The sequence below is a fragment of the Bison bison genome, unplaced genomic scaffold, assembly GCF_000754665.1.
Source record: "Bison bison bison isolate TAMUID 2011002044 unplaced genomic scaffold, Bison_UMD1.0 scf7180017864466, whole genome shotgun sequence".
NCBI lineage: Eukaryota > Metazoa > Chordata > Mammalia > Artiodactyla > Bovidae > Bison > Bison bison.
Window position 1 is genome coordinate 3,583,657 of NW_011495027.1, and position 23,498 is coordinate 3,607,154.

The following is a 23,498-nucleotide window of genomic DNA, read 5'->3' on the forward strand; positions in this document are numbered from 1 at the left end:
TGGCACCCCACTCCAGTACTTTTGCCTGGAGAAACCCATGGATGGAGGAGCCTGGTAGGCTGCAGTCCGTGGGGTTGCTAGGAGTCGGACACGACTGAGCGACTTCGCTTTCACTTTTCACTTTCATGCATTGGAGAAGGAGATGGCAACCCACTCCAGTGTTCTTGCCTGGAGAATCCCAGGGACAGGGGAGCCTGGTGGGCTGCCGTCTATTGGGTCACACAGAGTCAGACACGACTGAAGTGACTTAGCATAGCATAGCATAGCATATACAATATATATGTATGTATGTATATGTGTATGCACATATAGACGGAGAAGGCAATGGCACCCCACTCCAGTACTTTTGCCTGGAGAAACCCATGGATGGAGGAGCCTGGTAGGCTGCAGTCCGTGGGGTTGCTAGGAGTCGGACACGACTGAGCAACTTCACTTTCACGAATCGGAGAAGGAAATGGCAACCCACTCCAGTGTTCTTGCCTGGAGAATCCCAGGGACAGGGGAGCCTGGTGGGCTGCCGTCTATGGGGTCGCACAGAGTCAGACACGACTGAAGTGACTTAGCATAGCATAGCATAGCATGCATATATAGATATAATTTTTTTAAAAACTTCTCCTACTTAATGGTCCTCTCAAATTCCAATTAGGGAGATGAACCCTTTGTGAAACATAATCTTAAGGGAGGTCTATGTTAATAGGCAGAAAGCAAAAGTTGCTTGCAGATTACCTACATTCCTGCTTGAGTTTTCAGACAGCCTGAATGTAGGAGGTGAGTTGTCTTTGAGGATGCAAAGAGAGAGAGGAATAATTCCTCCAGGTCTATTCAGAGAACAGAGATCCTAGGGTTCTGTGAAAGGTGGTGGCTCTTAACAATCTCCAAAGTTCTCCCCCAGAGTTCCAGGTTCCCCCAAGGGAATGCCAGGTCTAGGAAATAGCTATATGATATTCCAAAGAAGAAATTTCAGGGACAAGTATGAAGATTGAACAGTAAAGAACTTCCTTCACTTCCTAGGTAACACGGATGCCACCCAGATGCTGATGTAACTCTAGGGGGGAGGCAGGATGTCAGTAATGACTGAGATTAGTTTCCTGCCAGTTTGACTGGATGGTAGCTCATGGTGAATTTTCTAGTTGCTTGGTAGTACAGGGATTAATTACAGTAAAAGAGAATTAAGACTTCTATTTATAAATACCATGCATCTATTTTCTGGGAGTTTTTCTATGTAACTTGAGAGTCAGGTACAGATACTCCCAGACATGCCAACACATTATAAAATATTTTAGCTCATATTTATTATTGGCCTTAATAATAATATTACTATTAAAAACAAAGAGTGTTTTTCCCTTAATCTCCAGTATAATAAAAATGAGTTTAATATAAATAATATATTTAATATAAATAATGAGCTCTGAACTCCAGATTTAAGAAATTAAGCAATAAATTTGTGATACAATTCAATTTTTCATTAAATTTTAAATTTGTACTGATCACCAGTTCTCGTAAGTTAGTTTCTTTCAGATCTTACTTAATGCTATACATAAAAAAACACTGCATTACTTTATATTTGTTGGTGTTACTAAAAATCACATAAAACTTCAACACAAAGCAAAAAAGTTGGTTGGTAGTACATTTTTTAAATGTCATAAAATCTTAAAAATACCGAATGATGATCCAGAGTATGTACTTAGACTCACTGTATATTTTTAGTTAGAGGACCCAGACTTAGTGATGATACACAGACACATTTTTTAAATGTAGATTTAAACATTATAGATTTTTAACTTGTAGATTTCTACCAGTGGAACAGACAGCCCCTAAAGTCATAGTTTACTATCCTATGTGCGTGCATGCTAAGTCGCTTCAGTCATGTCCAACTCTTTGTGACCCTGTGGACTGTAGCCTGCCAGAATCCTCTGTCCATGGGATTCTTCGGCAAGAATACTTGAGTGGGTTGTCATGCTCTCCTCCAGGGGATCTTCCCTACCCAGGGACAGAATCTGCATCTCCTGCTCCTCCTGCCTTGCAGATGGATTCTTTACCACTGGGCCACTGAGGAAGCCCGTTATTGTCCTATATATAACCACAAATCTTAATATTTCTTTATTAAAATGCATACCTAATTACAGACATAGTCATAGATATTTACAGACATATATCTAGATACAGATAAAGATATAAAGACATACAGTATTTCAAATGCTATTTGAACCAGCTTTAACATACAACTGGTTCCCTCAATTAAGGGAATTGAATAAAATCTTTGATATGTGTTCATTTTATATTGTTCTGAAAGTCATAAATTTATCTTTTCATAAATTATACTATGTAACTGGTAAGAAAATCAGTTGCTTTACCTTCAAGCCTTCTGGTCCTGGTTCACCGGCATACCCCTTTGGACCTGGTTTTCCCTTAGAAGGGAACAGGAAAAAAAAAAGATATGTTTAATCCTTCTTCTTTCAGAAAGTTTGCTAATTTATGAAATTCAGACTATCCTATGAGATGAAACACTTCAAAATTAGTTGATAAATGCATTTTATCAAACTTAGCCATTCTTTCTACCTTGTCTGTCTACTTGCCATGCACAGTTCTAGGAACTGAGGATTGAGGAACGCAGTAAACATACTTGCCTTTAGGGCTTCCCTGATAGCTCAGTTGGTAAAGAATCTGCCTGCAATGCAGGAGACCCCAGTTTGATTCCTGGGTCAGGAAGATCCACTGGAGAAGGGATAGGCTACCCACTCCAGTATTCCTGGGCTTCCTTGGGGGCTCAGCTGGTAAAGAATCTGCCCACAATATGGGAGACCTGATTCAATCCCATTGGGAATATCAATTCCTGATTGGGAAGATCACTGGAGAAGGGAAAGGCTACCCACTCCAGTATTCTGGCCTGGAGAATTCCATGGACTGTATAGTCCATGGAGTCACAAAGAGTGGGACAAGACTGAGTGGCTTTCACTTTCACTCACTTTTATAGAGCTTACATTCTATGGAGGATGACATAATTTTAAAAAAATAAGTAAAGTACATGGTATACTAGGTAGTGGCAAATTTGAAGAACATCAAATTAAGCAGGACAGGAGATATAAACTGTTGTGGGAGTTTCTTTAAAATTTTGGTAAGACTAACAAAAAAGACCTCAATGAGAAGGTGGCAATAGAGTAAAGACTTTTTAAAAGGGAAAGTTATATGGATACTTGGGGGAAGAACATTCTAAGCAGAGGCAAAGAGCAGTGTAAAGGCCCTGAGGCAAGAATGTAGCTGGAGCGCAGGAGAGAGGAGATCAGTAAGAAGATGAGGGATGAAAAGGGAATGGGGAGAGGAAGCCAGGTCAGAGGGCCTGGTAGATTATAGTAAGGGCTTTGGTTTTAACTAAGCAAGACAGGAAGCCTTAGCAAGCTTGAGAAGTGCCAGGATCTGTGTCTTCACAGGACCACTCTGATGTCAGAGCAGAAGCGGGGAGTCCAAAGAGGCGTCATCTGCAATAATCCATGTGAGATATGACAGTGGCATGAGCAGGACGGTAATGGAGGAGGTGGGCTTCCCTCGCGGCTGGCTCAGTGGTAAAGAATCCACCTCCCAACGCAGGAGACGCAGGTTTGATCCCTGAGTTGGGAATATTCCCTGGAGAAGAAAATAGCAACCCACTCCAGTATTCCTACATAGGAAATTCCTTGAACAGAGGAGACTGGTGGGCTACATTCCATTGGGTTGCAAAAGAGTCTACCCGACTTAGTGCCTAAAATAACATCAGAGGAGGCTGTGGAAAGTGGTAAGATTCTGTATATAGTTTGAAAGTAGAGTTTCCAGGAATTGTGGACAGGTCGTGTGCAGAATGTGAGAGAAAGAGTCAAGAATGAATTTAAGAAAGAGTTCATTCATTTTTAATCTGCGTAAAGGACAAATGAAATGAGGTAGACTGTGGGAGAACAAGTTTGAAGGGTAAATTGAAGGCTCAATTTTGGACATTTCCGTTTGATAGTTTTCTTAGACCTCTAAGGGGAGGGATCTTGTGGTAGTTAATACAAGCACAGAGTTAAGGGGTAGAAGGTTCTGATCTAAACATACAATTTTGGAAATCATTAGCATTTGATGGCATTTAAATCCATAAGAATGGACCAGTTCATCCAGGCAGTAAGTGTAGAAAGAAAAGAGAAGTCTACAAGTCAATCCGTAGGGCACCCTAAAATTTAGAAGAGATGCGTGGTCATGAGGGAGATAAGGAGTATGGAATATCACTAGAATCAATGAACTGAAATTTCTATTGGGACTGTTGGATTGGGTTACAAGAGAGAATGCAACAAAAGAAAGGAGGTGATGGTTGGGGAATGAAAAGTTTAAAATTAAAAATTAAGAGGTTTCTGTAACTGGTAATGATAAGGTCAAGGCTTTGTCCATAGCAGTAAGTAGCTGAAGAGAGTAGAGGATAAGATCCTTGGAGGAGAGAAAATCAATATCCTGGAGTAATCTATAGGAAGTGGTTTCTAATATCAAATAACTGATGTCTGATTACACAAGATTTGATTAAGGAGATCATTATATCTCAACCAATGATGAACATCATACATTATGATGTTCTCAAGAAAAAAATGAGAGGTATTTCCTGTGAGACTAATAATGACTCTTAAAATATATGTGTTGTACACACTTTATTTTATGATACTGTACACTTTCATCATGTATCCCCAAATTCTTAAAAAATTCATTTTTAGAACATGAAAACAAGTAATTCATATATTACCACACAATATTATCTGAAAAAATAGTTGGCCAGAAAATATCTTATTTGCCTTCCATAAATTTACTAACAAACTCAGAAAACAGAAATTTCCAAAGTATTACTAAATAGTTAATGTATTTAGGTTCGTATGACATTTTGAGAAACTTGATAAATAACTTGTACAAATTACTAAGACCATAAGACTGGATGAATTGAAGGAATAAGTAAATATATAGTAGGTGTAATATCATTTAAAATATCCCTGGAAATTTTTAGTTGTAGGGCTTCCCTGGTAGCTCAGTTGGCAAAGAATACTGCAATGTAGGAGACTGGGGCTCAATCCCTGGGTTAGGAAGATCCCTGGAGAAGAAAACAGCAACCCACTCCAATATTCTTGCCAGGGAAATCCCATGGACAGAGGAGCCTGATGGGCTCTAGTCCATGGTGTCACAAACATGTAGTTGCTGCTACTGCTAAGTCACTTCAGTCGTGTCCGACTCTGTGCAACCCCATAGACAAATATGTAGTAAGCATAATATAATTTAAAATATCCTTGGAAAATTTTAGTTACAATACTATTTTATTTGAGGGGGTTGTATGGCTATAGACCATGGAGACCACTTCAATAAACCACTATAGTTTGTTTTAATCTTTGCCCTTTGCTATAAACTTAAACTTTGGTGTTATTTAAAAACACAAAACCATTGTTTTAAGAGAAGCATTCTTCGAAAACTATTTATGTGGTACCTACTCTTGGCCCCAGTTCTCCAAAGGATCCAGTTGGTCCTTCTTCTCCCTTAAACAAAGATCAGAACATTTCATACCTCATGAGATGAGTATTTAAAAATATAAACCCTTATTCCATTTATTCTGAAGTCTAAAGCTCTTTCTGAAATGTAATAAAAATAATACTGTGATTTTCTTATATTTTAGAACTATGTCACCCCATAACATTTAATTTTTTTGTCTGACAACCCCATATCACATTAAGAAGGATATGTACTTTTGGATTATTTTTAAATTGGTAGATGATATAAGATAAACATAGAAAATTGAGAGTAGATAAGAGTGAAAGTGATTAGGGCATTAGAAAAATCAGCATTAGGAATCACTGAGATTGTGAAATAAGGACAGAGTTGACTTTCTTGGACTCTATATCTCTGACATAAATAGATAGATTTCAGTACAAATTGTTTTTATTAAAAAATTATTGGTACAGAATGTTTGCTCTTGGCACATTCTGATTCTTAATTATTCAACAAACGTTTTTGAGTCACAGTTCTTTCTTAAGCCTTAGAGATAAAGATATATCAGATCCTACACAAATGGAGCTCAATGTTTAGAGTTTCCTTTTATCTAATTTGCAGATCAAACATTTTTGAGATCAAATCAGCTATAATGTCATAAAATATAAAATTTTGTGCATTCTTCTAAGGATTAAATATTGTATGGGTAGACAAAACAGAGAAACATACAAAAATAATTTTTATACTTTATATTCTAAGAAAATTAAAATAATAAATGTATTGATTCTATTTAACATATTTGCTAAACATACTGATTTTTTTACCTTTAAATAAACAGTTCATATTTACCACATCTGAACACTTGCAGACCTCTTAAATCATATATCTTATTTATTTAAAAACATTTTAGTCAGTCCATAATTCAATTAAAAATAATTTATGGGTTAGAAATATAAAATAGACACAAATGGTAAATATAAATTCTAGTACATATGAGGGAGATTATGGGCTCAGATTCTTCAGCCATTTTGTAGAGACCACTTCATAAATCACTTAGTGAATTCAGAACATTAAAATGATTCCAAATTCCATCCCATAACTGCCAATACAAAACGGTAACTTGAAATCCTCAATGGTAAAAAACTGTCCACCTAATGCAGTTTTCTTTGAGCCAAAACTAAAGTCCCATAAAAAATAAAAAAGAAAAATCTGAATTTAAAGAATTTCTGACTGGATATTTATTTTCTCCATACCTGAGTTCCTTTGAGACCAGGAGGTCCAGAAGGCCCTCTGTTTCCAATGAATCCCTGTAAAAGCAATACAAGGACACAAAGTAACATTTTTAGCTCTGTTAATACTTTTTCATTAGGCATTAGTCTCAGATGTGCAATAATATTTGATACCATTCATTTCTCATTGGGAAATTATCAAAACGATTTAGAGGCTAGATAAGCAAAAAAAACTGCATGTCATCCAGAAACTTGGAAAACATATGATAAACTTATTTTTAAACAATATGTTAATATTCGTATAATCTGCTCAGTATGTCACTCTTCAACTGGACCATTTTTCATAAAATGTGCTAGAATTAAAGCAATAGGCCCAATTGTTAATCTGATACTAGTACAGTAAATACTGATGGATAATAGAGTGTCCACAAAGTCTGAAAACAGATGGAGAAGATATATAGTGTTTTAACATCTGTTTAGAGACTAGCAAAGTCTGGAGCACATTATTCATATGAAATGTTCTTCAACTTACTTCCTTTCTTGATACAAGCTAGTAAAAAAGAGAGGACAATTTGCAGAAGAATTAACTATCTGAATACAGTCATGAATTTTAAGATTAAAATACATCTTTTGTTCATCTAAATGCATGCTGTTAAAAGTCAAATGCTCTTTGAATAACAATTCATCCAGTAACTGAAACATAAATCTTCCTATTTCAGCAAATATTATATATCACTTATTTAACATGGCAACATTTTTCTTGTTTTGTTCTGTTCCTCTAACTAGGCAATGAGCCAGATCTTTAAGTAACTCTTTTTTAAAAGCTACATTTTGTATTATTGCTTTTAGTAAGCTTATAACCATTAAAGGTTTAATTTAATTTTTAGCTGTAACAAATAACTATGCCAAATAGTAGATCTACCAACATGACTCATTTTTGGTTTGGAATGGAGCAGAGTGATGAGATGAGAATCTCATCATGATTGACTGCATGAGAATCTTCCTTCATGATATATCTTGGTTTATAATTGCTATGTTCTAAACACAATCAAAAAATGAAAAACTGTTCAAGCTTAAAAGTCTGTAATACATTATCACAAACTCATTTTGTACATAAGCACTATCTAAGAAACTGCATGAGTTTAGGCAATAACCTAGCTGTTTTGCTCAGCTTTCTTATTTTTAATAGGAAGAGATGGATTATTGAAATGAATGTATACTGCTCTATATATTCATATTTTTTTTCAGGCAAAATTTTGCTTAATGAAGCAGTCTTTCCTCATGTAGTTTGAGGGGAGGTGTCTATACCCTTGACTAAATTTAAGGATGGATATGTGACAAGGACCTAAATCAGCATAATCCACATGCCTAGAAACAGTGGTTGGTTCAGTAATGAGCCAGAAACCCAAGTTAGTCCAACTAAAGAAATTTTTGGCTTACAGTGGAACAACTGGGAAGACAAAATAGCATTAAGGATGATGTAAACCTAAACAGAAGGAAACCAAGAAGGGGAGAGAATCTGAGAATGAAACCAATGAATAAATGAAGTGATTGGGTTCTAAGGATATCTTTGGGGGTCTGGGTATAGTTGTGTTTGAATTCCTATATTTCTCATATACAATCATATTTTAGTTGAGTTTTCACTATTTACAATCAAAGAATCCTGACTGATACTGTGATTTCTAACTCTTAATATCTAAAATGGTCTTCTAGAACTCTAAGGTTTTAATGTGCAGACTAAAGGTCAGAATGTTGTGATATTTAAATTCCACCACAGGATAGCTAATGTTTAGTTATTTATTCATATGTTCATTTTTTCAACAGACATTTTGTTAATTTTCTATTATGTGTAAGGTCCAAAAAAAAGCACAATAGTAGTCCTGAATTATACAAATATGAATAATATAGAGTCTTTATTCTCAATGAATTAATAATTTACTATGGGAGAAGGCAATTTAAAATAAAAACTAGAGTAAGAGTTGTAATGGAATAGAAGTATTAGCAAAGTGGAAAAGGGGACTTAGATGAAGGAGCAAAAACTTTTCTGGGAGGATCATAAATTTTTTAGGATGTGCAAATAACTTTGTATTATGCAAAAACTTTTCTGGGAGGATCATAAATTTTTTAGGATGTGCAAATAACTTTGTATTGAATTACGATAGCTTAATAAAAACATGTATCTAAAAATAAGTTCACACCAAAAACTTACCAACAATGTGGGGTCTCAAAAGGCACTGATGACGATACATTTTACATTGGAGGATATATTCAAAAAACAGCTCCAAACCCAGAAGAGGGGCTAAGTGATCCAAGAGAACTCGATTTTGCTATTCTCTCACTGTAGCTATTTAGCCTGTGAAAGTGGCACCCCCTGATTAAAACCTCCCAAAAAACCCTTTCAGGGAGGCAAATAAGCCCAGGTTCCTTTTTCCTTCCCCTTCCAAGATTAATTTATAATCTTAAAGGAATAAAAGTTGAATTAAAGGGGAACAACTAGTTACAGGCTGTTTATAAGAAACACCTCTAAAACATAAAAATAAGGAAAATTAAATTTAAAAAATAGGAGTATATATGCAAAGCAATTTACCAGCCATAAAATAGCTGAAGTAGGTGGCTCAGATGGTAAAGAATCTGTCTGCAATGCAAGAGACAGGGGTTCATCCCTGGGTTGGGAAGATCCCCTGGAAAAGGAAATGGTAACCCATAATAGTATTCTTGCTGAAGAATTCCTTGGACAGAGGTGCCTGGTGGGCTATAGTCCATGGGGTCACAAAGAGTCAGACATAGCTGAATGACTAACACTTCGAACTCTAGAGCTAACAGATTTTAGGGTAAAACAGATTATTAGCATTAAGAGGGTCATTCAATAATGATCAAAGGCTATGTTCATTAGGAAGGGAAAAACCAGAAGATATTTATGCATTGAGGAACACAACTTCTAAATATATACGTTAAAACTGAGAAAGACATTAGGGAAATTTTAACAGGTCTCTTCCAGAAATTAGTAGGTCAAGCTGATAAAAATCAGTAGAAACAGAAAAGACTTAAATTGAAAAATTAATAAACACGATCTAATGTTGTTGTTCAGTCACTCAGTCATGTTGGACTCTTTGTGACCCCATGGGTGGCAGCAGGCCAGGCTTCCCTGTCCTTCACGATCTAATGGCCATACATAGAAAATGGGAACCCCAAATTCGAGTTTACAAGTGTTTATAAACATACATGAAAGATTTATGAAACCTAAAAGATATCTGCCAGAAAACGTATCAATATTTCTATCAATTAAAAAAGTATAGTATATCTATTTAGTGAGTTACTATATAGTGAAAATGAACATGCTATAAATAATATTAATCAACTTAGAATAAGCTGAAAAGATAAGACTGAAAGAAGAAAGTAACTGAAGTATGTATGTAGTATGATTTCATTTATATTAATTTCTAAAACAAGCAAAATAAATATTATGAGTCTAAACATAGATGGTGACAGGGAGGGAACAAAGCCTCACCCATTAGTAGACAATTGGATTAAAGATTTACAGAGCATGCCCTGCCCACCAGAGGAAGACCCAGTTTTCCTCACAGCCAGTCTCTCCAATCAGAAAGCTTGCATAAGCCTCTTATTCTCATTCATCAGAGGGCAGACAGAAGAAGCAAAAACTATAATCCCACAGTCTCCAGAACAGAAAGCTAACCAATAACCATGTGATAATCACATGGATCACAGCCTTGAATAACTCAATGAAGGTACGAGGCATGCCGTGCAGAGCCACCCAAGACAGATGGGTCATGGTGAAGAGTTCTGACAAAACGTGGTGTACTGGAGGAAAGAATGGCAAACTACTTCAGCATTTTTGCCTGGAGAAACCCACAAACAGAATGAAAAGGAAAAGAGATATAACACTGGAAGATGAGACCCCGCCCTCCCCAGGTGGATAGGTGTCCAATATGCTACTAGGGAAGACAGGAGAAATAGTTCCAGAAAGAATGAAGAGGCTGAGCCAAAGTGTAAATAACACTAAGATGTGGATGTGTCTGGTAGTGAAAGTAAAGTCCCATTCTGTAAAGAACAGTATCGCATAGGAACCTGGAGTGTTAGATCTATGAATCAAGGTAAATTGGATAAGGTCAAACAGGAGATGGCAAGAGTGAACAACATCTTAAGAATCTGTCAACTAAAATGGACAGGAATGGGCAAATTTAATTCAGATGACCATTATATCTACTATGGTGGGCAAGAATCCTTTAGAAGAAATGGAATAGCCCTCATGGTCAACAAAAGAAAGTTCATAATGCAGGACTTGGGTGCAACCTCAAAAAGAACAGAATGATCTCGTTTCACTTCCAAGGCAAATCATGTGACATCATAGTATTCCAAGACTATACCCTAACCACTAATGCTGAAGAAGCTGAATGGTTCTATGAAGACCTACCAGATCTTCTAGAACTAACACCAAAAAAAGATGTCCTTTTCATTATAGGGGACTGGAATGCAAAGGTAGGAAGTCAAGAGATACCAGGAGTGACAAGCAAGTTTGGCCTTGGAGTGCACAATGAAGCAGGGCAAAGGCTAACAGAGTTTTGCCAAGAGAACACGCTGGTCATAGCAAACTCTCTCTTCCAATACTAAAAGGCAACTCCACATATGGACATCACCAGATGGTCAATACCAAAATCAGATCGACTATATTCTTGGCATCCGAAGATGGAGAAGCTCTATTCATTCACCAAAAGCAAGACCTGGAGCTGACTGTGACTGTGGCTCAGATCATCAGCTCCTCATTGCAAAATTAAAGCTTAAATTGAAGAAAGAAGGGAAAACCACTAGGCAATTCAGGTATTGCTGTTGTTGTTGCTCAGTCACCAAGTCATGTGCAACTCTCTGCAACCACATGGACAGCAGCACACCAGGCCTCCCCATCCCCTTAACATCTCCCAGAGGTTTTCCAAGTTCCTGTCCACTGAATCAGTCATATCATCCACCCATCTCATCCTCTGTTGCCCTTTCTTCTTCTGCCTTCAATATTCCCCAGCAACAGGGGCTTTTCCAATAAGTCAGCTCTTTCCATCAGATGGCCAAAGTATTAGAGCTTCAGCTTCAGCATCAGTCCTTCCAAAGAGTATTCAGGGTTGATTTCCTTTAGAATTGTCTGGTTTGATCTCCTTGCTGTCCAAGGGACTCTTAAGAGTCTTTTCTAGCACCACAGTACAAAAGCATCAATTCTTTGGTGCTCTGTCTTCTTTATGGTCCAACTCTCATATTCATACATGACTACATGACTACATTCAGGTATGACCTAAATCAAATCCCTTATATAATGGAGGTGACAAATAGATTCAAGGGATTAGATCTGGTAGATGGAGTGCCTTGAAGAACTATGGAGAGAGATTTGTAACATTTGGGTACACAGATAGTGGTGACCAAAACCATCCTCAAGAAAAAGGAATGGAAGGATGCAAAGTGGATATCTGAGGAGGCCTTACAGACAGGTGAGAAAAGAAGAGAAGCAAAACGCAAAGGAGAAAGGAAGAATATATACAACTGAATGCAGAGTTCCAGAGAACAGCAAGAAGAGATAAAAAAAATCTTAAGTGAACAATGCAAAGAAATAGAGGAAAACATTACAATGGGAAAGACTAGCAATCTCTTCATGCAAACTGCATATTTTCATGCAAAGGTAAAGGACAATAAAGGACAGAATCAACAAGGCCCAACAGAAGCAGAAGAGATTAAGAAGAAGTGGCAAGAATACACAGAGAACTACATGAAAAAGGTGTTAATGACCCAGATAATCATGATGGTGTGCCTAGAACCAGACATCCTGGAGTATGCACTCAAGTGGGCCTTAGGAAGCATTACTATGAACAAAGTTAGTGGAGGTGATGGAATTCCCTGAGCTATTTCAAATGCTAAAAGATGATGCTGTGAAAGTGCTGCACTCAATATGCCAACAAATTTGGAAAGGGCGGCAATATCCATAGGACTGGAAAAGGTCAGTTTTCATTCCAACCCCAAAGAAAGTCAACGCCAAAGAATGTTCAAACTACCACACAATTGCACTCATCTCACATGATAGCAAAGTAATGCTCAAAATTCTCCAAGCCAGGCTTCAATAGTATGTGAACTAAGAACTTTCAGATGTACCAACTGAATTTTTAAAAAGCAGAGGAATCAAGATCAAATTGCCGACATAAGTTGGATCATAGAAAAAGCAAGGGAATTCCAAAAAATTATCTACTCTGCATCACTGACTACGTGACAAATAAAAAGGATCACAAGAGACTAATACCAGTAACAAATTGGATAACCTAGAAGAAACAGGTAAAATTCCTAGAAATACACAACCTACCAAAACTGAATCATGAAGAAAGAAAACCCGAACATAACTATAACTAGCAAGGAGACTGAATCATTAATCAAAACCTCCCAGGAAATAAAAAAACCTAGGATGGTTTCCCTGGAGAAGTCTACCAAATATTTAAAAAAGAATTAATGTAAATCCTTCTGAAACTCTTCCAGAAAAGTTGAAGAGGGAATATTTTCAAAGTCATTTTATGAGGCCAGCTTTACCCTGATACCAAACCAAATAAAGATACTACTAGAACATAAAATTAGTGGCCAATATCTTTAATGAAAATAGATGTGAAAGTCCTTGAAAAAACTAGAAATTGTGGAGTAGTCCAAGATGGCACCACCTTCCCTGGACATACCAAATCAACTACATATAGAACAATTACCACTGAAAAAGAACTAGCTACACAGCTCCCCCACAACAAAGGATACAAAAAGCCTCACTGAGATAAGTAGGAGAGGTAGACATGTGGTTTCATCAAAAAATTCACCTCCAATAAACAACCTCCTTAAGGGAGGGATCTCATGGGTTTGGAGCTACTCCCTGAGATACAAGGCGTTTATGCCAAACCTCAATAGCTGCACTAAAAAAATAAGGGTCCCCAAAATCTGGCTTTCAAAACTCAATGGGGTTTAATCCAAGGGAACTGGGGGCTATGGAATCTTATATACTCCTTTTGAAGGACTCATGCATGGTCTCACACTTTCTGGGACTCACTGCAAAAGCAGTAGTTAGAGAAGTGCCTGGACCATGTGTGAAGGAGACTGATTTACTAATCTTAAAGTGACTGCTAGTGAGGCAGGTATGAGTTGGGACTTTGGGACTGAGGTGCTGATGAGCACCATTTTTGAAATTTCCTTACACCTTTATAACACAAGTGGGTACACATAGACACAGCCTCCCTAAAGCACAGTGTTGTAATTTTTTTTTTTTTAAAGCACATTAAAGTATCATACACAAAGATCAGATGGGATATAAGGATGATTCAACATTTCTGCATGATATCAATCAAGGTGATAAGCCACATTAACAAAATGAAACATAAAACTCACATGATCTCAATAGATGTAAAAAAGCATTTGACAAAATTAAAATCCACTTATGATTAAAAAAAAAGAAACAATAAGTGAGTATAGAGAGAATGTGCCTCAACATAAAAGTCCATATATGACAAATATACAGCTACCGTCATAAGCAACAGTGAAAAGCTGAAAGATGTTTTTTCTAAGATTAGAAACAGTTAAAGATGCCCACTTCTGCCACTTCTAACCAACATAGAATTGAAAGTCTGAGCCACAGCAATTAGCCAAAAAACAGAAATAAATAAAAGGCATCCAAATTAGAAATGAAAAAGTAAAACTGTCACTGTTTGCAGATAATAGGGCTGCTCTGGTGGCTCAGATGGTAAAGAATCTGCCTGCAATGCAGGAAACCTGGGTTTGATCCCTGGGTTGGGAAGATCCCCTGGAGGAGGGCATGGTAACATTCCAGTATTCCTGTCTGGAGAATTTCCATGGACAGAGGAGCCTGTTGGGCTACAGTCCATGGGGTTGCAAAGAGTCAGACACGACTGAGTGACTAAGCACAGCATGATTATCATATACATAAATTCAAAAAGACTCCACCAAAAAAGTTAGAATTAATAGATGAATTCAGTAGAGTTGCAGGATGCAAAATCAATACACAGATATCTGCTGCAATTCTATACATTACAAACCAAAAAACAGTGAAATGAATAAAACAATCCCATTTATAATTGCACCCAAAAAGAATAAAACACATAGGAATAAATTTAATTAGGAAGGTCAAAGACCTATCCACTGAAAATACACTGATGAAAGAAATTTAAAAGGACACAAATAAATGGAAAGAGAGTCCACTACAAAACATTACTGACAGAAATTTAAAAACACACAAACAATGAAAGGACTTTCCATACTCATGGATTGGAAGGCTTAACATTTTTAAAATGTCCATACCATCCAACCAACAGATTCAAAGCAATCCTTTGCAAGATTCCAGTGGAATTTTATGTAGGTAGAAAAAAAAAATTCTATAATTCATATGGAACTAAAAAGGACTGTGAATATCTACAACTTTGAGGAACAGCAACAAAGCTGAAGGTCTCACACTTCTTGATTTTAAAACATATTACCAAGCTAAAATAATCAAAACAGTTTAATATGAGCAAAAAACAGAGATATAGATCAATGGCAAGTATTCTTGTCTGGAGAACCACATGAACAGTATCTTTCACCCAGAAATAATGAGGAGACAGAGCCAAAGTAAAAACAATGCTCAGTTGTGGATGTGACTGGTGATGGAAGTAAAATCCGATGCTGTAAGAACAATAGTACACAGAAACCTGGAATGTTAGGTCCATGAATCACAGTAAACTGGAAGTGGACAAATAGGAGATGGCAAGAGTGAAAATCGATATTTTAGGAAGCAGGGAACTAAAATGGACTGGAATGGGTGAATTTAATTCAGATGACCATTATATCTACTAATTGGGCACAAATCCCTTAGAAGAAATGGAGTAGCCCTCATGGTCAACAAAAGAAAGTTCATAATGCAGGACTTGGGTACAATCTCAAAAACAACAGAATGACCTTGGTTCACTTCCAAGGCAAATCATTCAACATCACAGTAATCTAAGACTATGCCCCAACCACCAATGCTGAAGAAGCTGAAGTTGAATGGTTCTATGAAGACCTACAAGACTCTAGAACTAACACCCAAAAAAGATGTCCTTTTCATTATAGGGGACTGGAATGCAAAAGTAAGAAGTCAAGAGATACCTGAAGTAACAAGCAAGTTTGGCTTTGGAGTACAAAATGAAGCAGGGCAATGTATATGCAGAGTACATTATGCAAAATGCCAAGCTGGATGAAGCACAAGCTGGAATCAAGATTGCCGGGAGAAATATCAACCTCAGATATGCAGATGACACCATGCTTATGGAAGAAAGTGAAGAAGAACTAAAGAGCCTCTTGATGAAAGTGAAAGAGGAGAGTTAAAAAGTTGTCTTAAGACAACATTCAAAAAATGAATATCATGGCATCCAGTCCCATCATTTCAAGGCAGGTAAATGGGGAAACAATGGAAACAGTGACAGACTCTTTTTTTTCAGACTTTATTTTTTGGGGGCTCCAAAATCACTGCAGATGGTGACTCCAGTCATTAAATTAAAACACACTTGTCCCTTGGAAGAACATCTATGATAAACCTAGTGAAAGTGAAGTCACTCAGTCGTGTCCCGACTCTTTGCGACCCCATGGACTGTAGCCCACCAGGCTCCTCAGTCCATGGAAATTTTCCAGGCAAGAGTGCTGGAGTGGGTTGCCATTTCCTTCTCCAGGGGATCTTCCTGACCCAGGGATGGAACCCGGGTCTCCCATATTGCAGGCAGATGCTTTACTGTCTGAGCCACCAGGGAAGCCCATGATAAACCTAGACAGCATTTATAAAGCAGAGACATTACTTTGCTGACTAAGGTCTGTCTAGTCAAAGTTAAGGTTTTTTCAGTAGTAATGTATGGATGTGAGAGTTGGACCATAAAGAAAGCTGAGCACCGAAGAATTGATATTTCTGAACTGTGGTTTTGGAGAAGACTCTTGAGAGTCCCTTGGACTGCAAGGGGATCAAACCAGTGAATCCTAAAGGAAATTAGTTTTGAATATTCATTGGAAGGACTGATGCTGTAGCTCAAATTCCAATACTTTGGCCACCAGATGTGAAGAACTGACTCATCGGAAAAGACCCTGAATCTGGGAAAGATTAAAGGCAGGAGAAGGGAATGATAAAGGATGAGATGGTTGGATGGCATCACCGACTCGACAGACATGAGTTTGAGCAAGCCCCAGAAATTGGTGATGGACAGGGATGCCTGGTGTGCTGCAGTCCAACTGATGCCCATAAGTGGAACAATGTTAATGTTCATTGATGTATGAGTGGATAGATAGGATGTGGATTTTTAAACAATTGTACAAGGGACTATTTTCATGCAGCTTTCAAAAAGAGTGAAATTCTGACATAGGCCGTAATATGGACGAACCCTGAAGACATTATGCTAAGTGAAATGTGCCAGTCCCAGAAAGACAAATATTGCATAATTCTAATTATACGAAGTATCTAAAGTAGATTCTTTATTGTCTGAGCCACCAGGGAAGCCCAGTCAGACTAATAGAAGCAGAAAGAATGATGGTTGTAGGCCTTGTGGGAGGTGGAAATTGGAGTTGCTGTTAAATGGGTACAAAGTTTCAGTGATGCAAGGTGAAAACATTCTAGAGATTTTCTGTGCAAAAAATATGCATACAGTTAATACTGTACTATATACTTAAAAATCCCTGTCCATCACCAACTCCTGGTGCTTGCTCAAACTCATGTCCATCGAGTCGGTGATGCCATCCAACTATCTCATCCTCTGTCGTGCCCTTCTCCTCCCGCCTTCAATCTTTCCCAGAATCAGGGTTTTTTCCAATGAGTCAGCTCTTTTCACCAGGTGGCCAAAGTACTGGAGCTTCAGCTTCAGCATCAGTCCTTCCAATAAATATTCAGGACTGATTTCCTTTAGGATGGACTGGTTGGATCTCCTTGCTGTCCAAGGCACTCTCAAGAGTCTTCTCCAATACCACAGTTCAAAAGCATCAGTTCTTTGCTTCTCAGCTTTCTTTTTGGTCCAACTCTCACATCTATACATGATCACTGGAAAAACCATAGCTTTGACTGTATGACCTTTGTCACAATGTAATGTCTCTGCTTTTTAATATGGTGTCTAGATTTGTCACAGATTTTATTTTTAGTTTTCATCTTATTTTCAAGTAATTGCTTAACAAAGTCCATTGCCCATTGTACAAACTCAATAAATACTTCTCAGCTGACTAAATGCTGCCTGGAAATCAAATGGTTAAAATAGGAAGTCTATGTACAAAATCTTGACTTTGGAATGTGCCTATTCAGGGTGGGGTTGCTGTGATCTCAGAGAACTATTTAGGAATGCAAGTTAGCTCACCTATATACAGGTAAGCATATAACATACTTTAATAATTCAGTGTAAAAAATTATTTCCATATATTCTGTAACATAACCTCACAAATAGGACTTTTCTAAAAACAGGGATATTATACAACAGACAGGAACAGCTTGTTGTTAGCACTCTTAATTCCATAGCCAAAGCAACAACACAAACCATTATGGCAACAAATAAGTCATTCCTCTGTTTACTGAAGAACAGAGAATATTTACTGGGTACTCACTTTCTGCAGTAAGCAGCAAGGGATGTGGTTTCGCTAATGTTATGGAATGCATGAAAGCAGTTGCCAAATTGGGAAGCTCTCAAGAAGGCTTGCTGAAGTATGTTTTGTAACTATACACACACACACATACACACAAAATCCCACAATGGATGGAACCATAATTAACACAAGTTTCCAATGTTAGTTTGAGGTTTTTATTCAACTGGCAGAAAATGAGGAGAAAATAAAAGGCTTCTTTTAGAGCTGTGCCAAATTGCTCTGGAAGGAACACATTTTGTTTGCAAATAGGATAACCATGTATTTCAAAGAGAGTGCACATAGTTTTCTTGATGACTAATTTACATAGCCTAAACAGAACTTTAATAATTTACACTGTCCTCACTTTCCAAATAAGATATATACATGAAAATAAAAAGTTTTAAGATGTTTCCATGTCATAATGTATACAACCTAAGAAACACATCATGTAGGGTCAATATGTATGGCTCTATTTTTCCAATTTTAGAATTTCTAGAACAATTTCAAGGCAAATAGGAAAGATGGAAAAAGAAGACAAAAACAGACCCTTCCCAACCTAGAAAACATAAAATCATACTCCTTTTAAAATTTTCTGGTTCTCTTGATTAAATCATCTAAGATATTAAAATTCAGTGATGTGTAGAAAAACAGTTAGTCTCATAATGTTGGTGCAAATGAGGCCATAACTCATATTATTGAAAAAATTTAGATAAAGTTATGCAAAAAGTAATTACTACTCACTGGAAATTCAACCATTTATATTCATTAAAATATGTGGCCTTCAGGTCTCTGTCACACTTTTAAATATTGTAATTTTAAAACTGAAGAAAGTAACGGGAAGGAAGTTTTAAAGATTAGTATTATGATAGTATTCAGGAGGTCAACTGGCTTTCTTCAGTTCTGACATTTTTCTTAATGAAAATTTATGAGAAACACAATTTACAAACTGAAGAGGATTTACAAAGTTATCCTATGTTCTTCACCTAGTATGATATGCATAATTTAAAAGATTAAATTAAGGAGTTGAGGGCAAGATGGAGTGGGAATTAAGAGGTACAAACCACTATGTATAAAATAAAAAGTGCTACATTAAAAGGATCATACACCATGATCAACTTAGATTTATCCCAGGGGTGCAAGGATCTTTCAATATGTGCAAATCAATCAGTATGATACACCACATCAACAAATCGCAACACCATATGACCATCTCAATAGATGCAGAAAAAGCCTTTGACAAAATTCAACATCCATTTATGCTTTGAAAAAACCTCTCTAGAAAGTGGGCATAAAGAGACCATCCCTCAACATAATAAAGGCCACATATGACAAAACTGCAGATAAATCACAATCAGCTGTGAGAAGCTGAAAGCATTTCCTCTAAAATCAGGAACAAGACAAGGATTTCCACTCTTACCACTTTTAACCAACTTAGTTTTGGAAGTACTAGCTATTGCCATTAGAGAAGGAAAAAATGAAGGGAATCTAAATTAGAAAAGAAAAAGTAAAATGGTCACTGTTTGTGGATGACACAATACTACACAGAAAATCCTAAAGATACTACCAGAAAACTACTAGAGCTCATCAATGAATTTGGCAAAGTTGCAGTATACAAAATTAATACACAGAATCTTGTGTATTTCTATACCTTAACAATGGAGAATCAGAAATAAAAATTAATAAAACAATCCCACCTACCACTGCAACAGAAAGGATAAAATACCTAGGAATAAACCCATGTAAGGAGGCAAAAGACCTGTACTCCAAAAACTGTAAGATGCTGTTGAAAGTGAAGATGACACAAACAGATGGAAAAATATAATGTTTTTGTATTTGAAGAATCAACATTGTCAAAATGACTATACTGTCAAGGCAGTCTACAGATTCAGTGCAATCCCTATCAAATTACCAATGGCATTTTCCACAGAACTAGAACTAAAATCTTAAAATCTGTAGGGAGACACAGAACACCCTGAATAGTCAAAGCAGTCTTGAGAAAGAAAAACAGGGCTGGAAGAATCACATTCCCTGACTTCAGACTATAGTCACAAGAACAGAAACATCCATTGACATAACAGGGTAGAAAGTCCAGGAATAAACCCACACACCAACGGAGAAAAGACAGTATCTTCAATAAGTGGTGTTGGAAAAATAGGACAGCTATGTGTAAAAAAATGAAATTAGAACATTCTTTGCCACCATGCAAAAAAATAAACTCAAAATGGATTAAAGACCTAAATGTAAGATTGGATACTATAAAACTCTTAGAACATAGGAAGAATATTCTTTGACATAAATTTCAGTAGCATATGTTTTTATTTGTCTCCTAGAGTAATGTAAATAAAAACAAAAATAAACAAGTGAGACCTAATTAAATTCAAAACTTTTACACAAGCAAAGGAAACCATAAACAAAACCAAAAGACAACCCGCAGAATATGAGAAAATATTTGCAAACAAAGAGACCAACAAGTGATTAACCTCCAAAATTTACAAACAACACACGCAGCTCAATAAAAAAAAAAAAAAACGAAATCAAAAGATGGACAGAAGATCTAAACAGACATTTAACCAAATGAGACATACAGATGGCCAAGACACATGAAAATATGCTCAATATTGTTAATTATTAGAGAAATGCAAATCAAAACTACAATGAGACAACACCTCCCACCAGTCAGAAGGACCATCAACAAAAAGCCTGCAAACAATGCTGGAGAAGGTGTGTAGAAACGGGAATCCTTCTACACAGTTTGGTAATGTAAATTGTTCCAGCCACTGTGGAGAACAGTATGACAGTTCCTGAAGAAATGTTTGGCAAAACCAATACAATATTGTAAAGTTAAAAAAAAAAAAAACTAAAAAGAAAAAATAGAGCTACTACATGATCCAGCAATCCCACTCCTGGGCACATATCTGGAGAAAATCATAATTCAAAAAGACATATGTGCCCCAATGTTCACTGCAGCGTACAATAGCCAGGACATGTTTCTGGTGGGAGGGGACATGGGTATACCTATGGCTGATTCATGTTGCTGTTTGGTAGAAATCAACACAATACTGTAAAGCAATTACCCTTCAATTAAAAATAAATAAGTTAAAAAAAATAGCAAGGACATGGAAGAAACCTAAATGTCTATGGAGTGAAAGTCACTCAGTCATGTCCAACTCTGTGATCCCATGGACTATACTGTCTATGGAATTCTCCAGGTCAGAATACTGGAGTAGATAGCCTTTCCCTTCTCCAGGGGAATCTTCCCAACCCAGTGATTGAACCCAGGTCTCCTGCATTGAGGGCAGATTCTTTACCAGCTGAGCCACAAGGGAAGCCCAAGAATACTGGAGTGAATGGCCTACCCCTTCTCCAGCGGATCTTCCCGACCCAGGAATTGAACCAGGGTCTCCTGCATTGCACATGGATTCTTTACCAACTGAGCTATCAGGGAAGTCCAGATAATATAGGAAAGGTGGTATGTATATACAGTGGAATATGACTCAGCCACTGAAAAGAATGAGATAACACAATTTGCAGCAACATGGATAGATGTGAAGACTATCATACTAAATGAGGTAAGTCATAGAAAGACAAATATCATACGATATCAGTTATATGCGGAATCTAATAAAATGATACAAATGTACTTATTTACAAAACAGAAACAGACTCACAAACTTAGAGAATGAACTTACGGTTACCGGTGGGGAAAGGTGTGGTGGAAGCATAGATTGTGAGTTTGGGACAGACAAGTATGCACTGCTATATTTAAAATATAAGAGCCTCTTGCTGAAAATGAAAGAGGAGAGTGAAAAAGCTGACTTAAAACTCAACATTCAAAAAACTAAGATCATGGCATTTGGTCCCATCACTTTATGGCAATAGATGGGGAAACAATGGAAACAGTGACAGACTATTTTCTCGGGCTCCAAAATCACTGCAGATGATGACTGCAGCCATGAAATTAAAAGACATTTGCTCTAGAAGAAAAGCTATGACCAACCTTGACAGCATATTAAAAATTAGAGACATTACTTTGCTGAAAAAGGTCTGTCTAGTCAAAGCTATGGTTTTCCCAGAAGCCACATATGGATGTGAAAGCTGGACCATAAAGAAAGCTGATCACCGAAGAACTGATGCTTTTGAACTGTGCTGTTGGAGAAGACTCTTGAGAGTCCCTTGGACTGCAAGGAGATCACACCAGTCAATCCTAAAGGAGATCAGACCTGAATATTCATTGGAAGGACTGATGCTGAAGCTCCAATACTTTGGCCACCTGATGCGAAGATCTGATTCATTGGAAAAGACCCTGAGTCTGGGAAAGATTGAAGACAGGAGGAAAAGGGGACAACAGAGGATGAGCTGGTTGGATGGCATCACCAACTCGATGGACATGAGTTTGAGTAAGCTGGGAAGCCTGATGTGCTGCAGTCCATAGGGTCGCAAAGATTCGGACACAACTGAGTGACTGAACTGAACTACACTAGTCCTGGTGAAGAATAAATAGGACCTAAACTAAAACATTAGCAGTGAAAATGGTTTCAAGGGCAAAGTGGGGAAATTTGAGTCACAGTAGAGATCAGGATAAAGGTGATAATTGATGGCATGAAGTCATTCAGGAGCCAGGAGAGGGTTTGATACAAAACGTGTATGAAACTTGCATACTGAGGAAGGGGAGGAATACCTCTTCTACGGAGACAGAAAGGGAGGAGGAAATACGGTTGCGTATATATGGGGGGAGTTGACAGGTGGCCAGTAGTGTTGCCAGATAACACACAGTATGTCCAGTTAATTTGAACTTCACATAAACAGTGAATAACTTTTCATTACAATATGTTTCAAATACTGCACCTTCATCTTCTCACAAGTTTCCTTTTCCTGAATGCCATACATCGCTTATATATAATGCCATGCATGCATACTTGTCTGCAAATTCCTATTCATTCATCATGTCAGCTCAAGTGCTACCTTCTCTACCAAGTGCAATCTGAGTCTCCTAACCCTGTACTCACACAGTATCACATATTATATGCTATTTACATGGTTATTATAAAAGATTTCCTACATATACTCCTCTAGATTATAAGTTTCTTGAAAACAGGGAGCAGGACTTTTCACTTTTGTAGCCCTTGTCTAGCACAATGGATGTCATATAAGAGGCAGTCAGTAAATATTTATTGATTG

The 23,498-nt window shown here is 37.2% G+C and overlaps 1 protein-coding gene across 1 annotated transcript in view; it reads right to left on the reverse strand.

Annotated features, from left to right (window-relative positions):
* Window positions 1-23,498, reverse strand: part of COL24A1 (collagen, type XXIV, alpha 1) — a 396,106-nt gene that overhangs the window by 183,346 nt on the left and 189,262 nt on the right. Inside the window, exons 22-24 of the mRNA XM_010860327.1 lie at window positions 6,717-6,770; window positions 5,469-5,513; window positions 2,355-2,408 (exon numbers count right to left, since the gene is read on the reverse strand). Of these exons, the coding sequence (XP_010858629.1) occupies window positions 2,355-2,408; window positions 5,469-5,513; window positions 6,717-6,770 (153 nt within the window). The remainder of the gene's footprint in view (window positions 1-2,354; window positions 2,409-5,468; window positions 5,514-6,716; window positions 6,771-23,498) is intronic.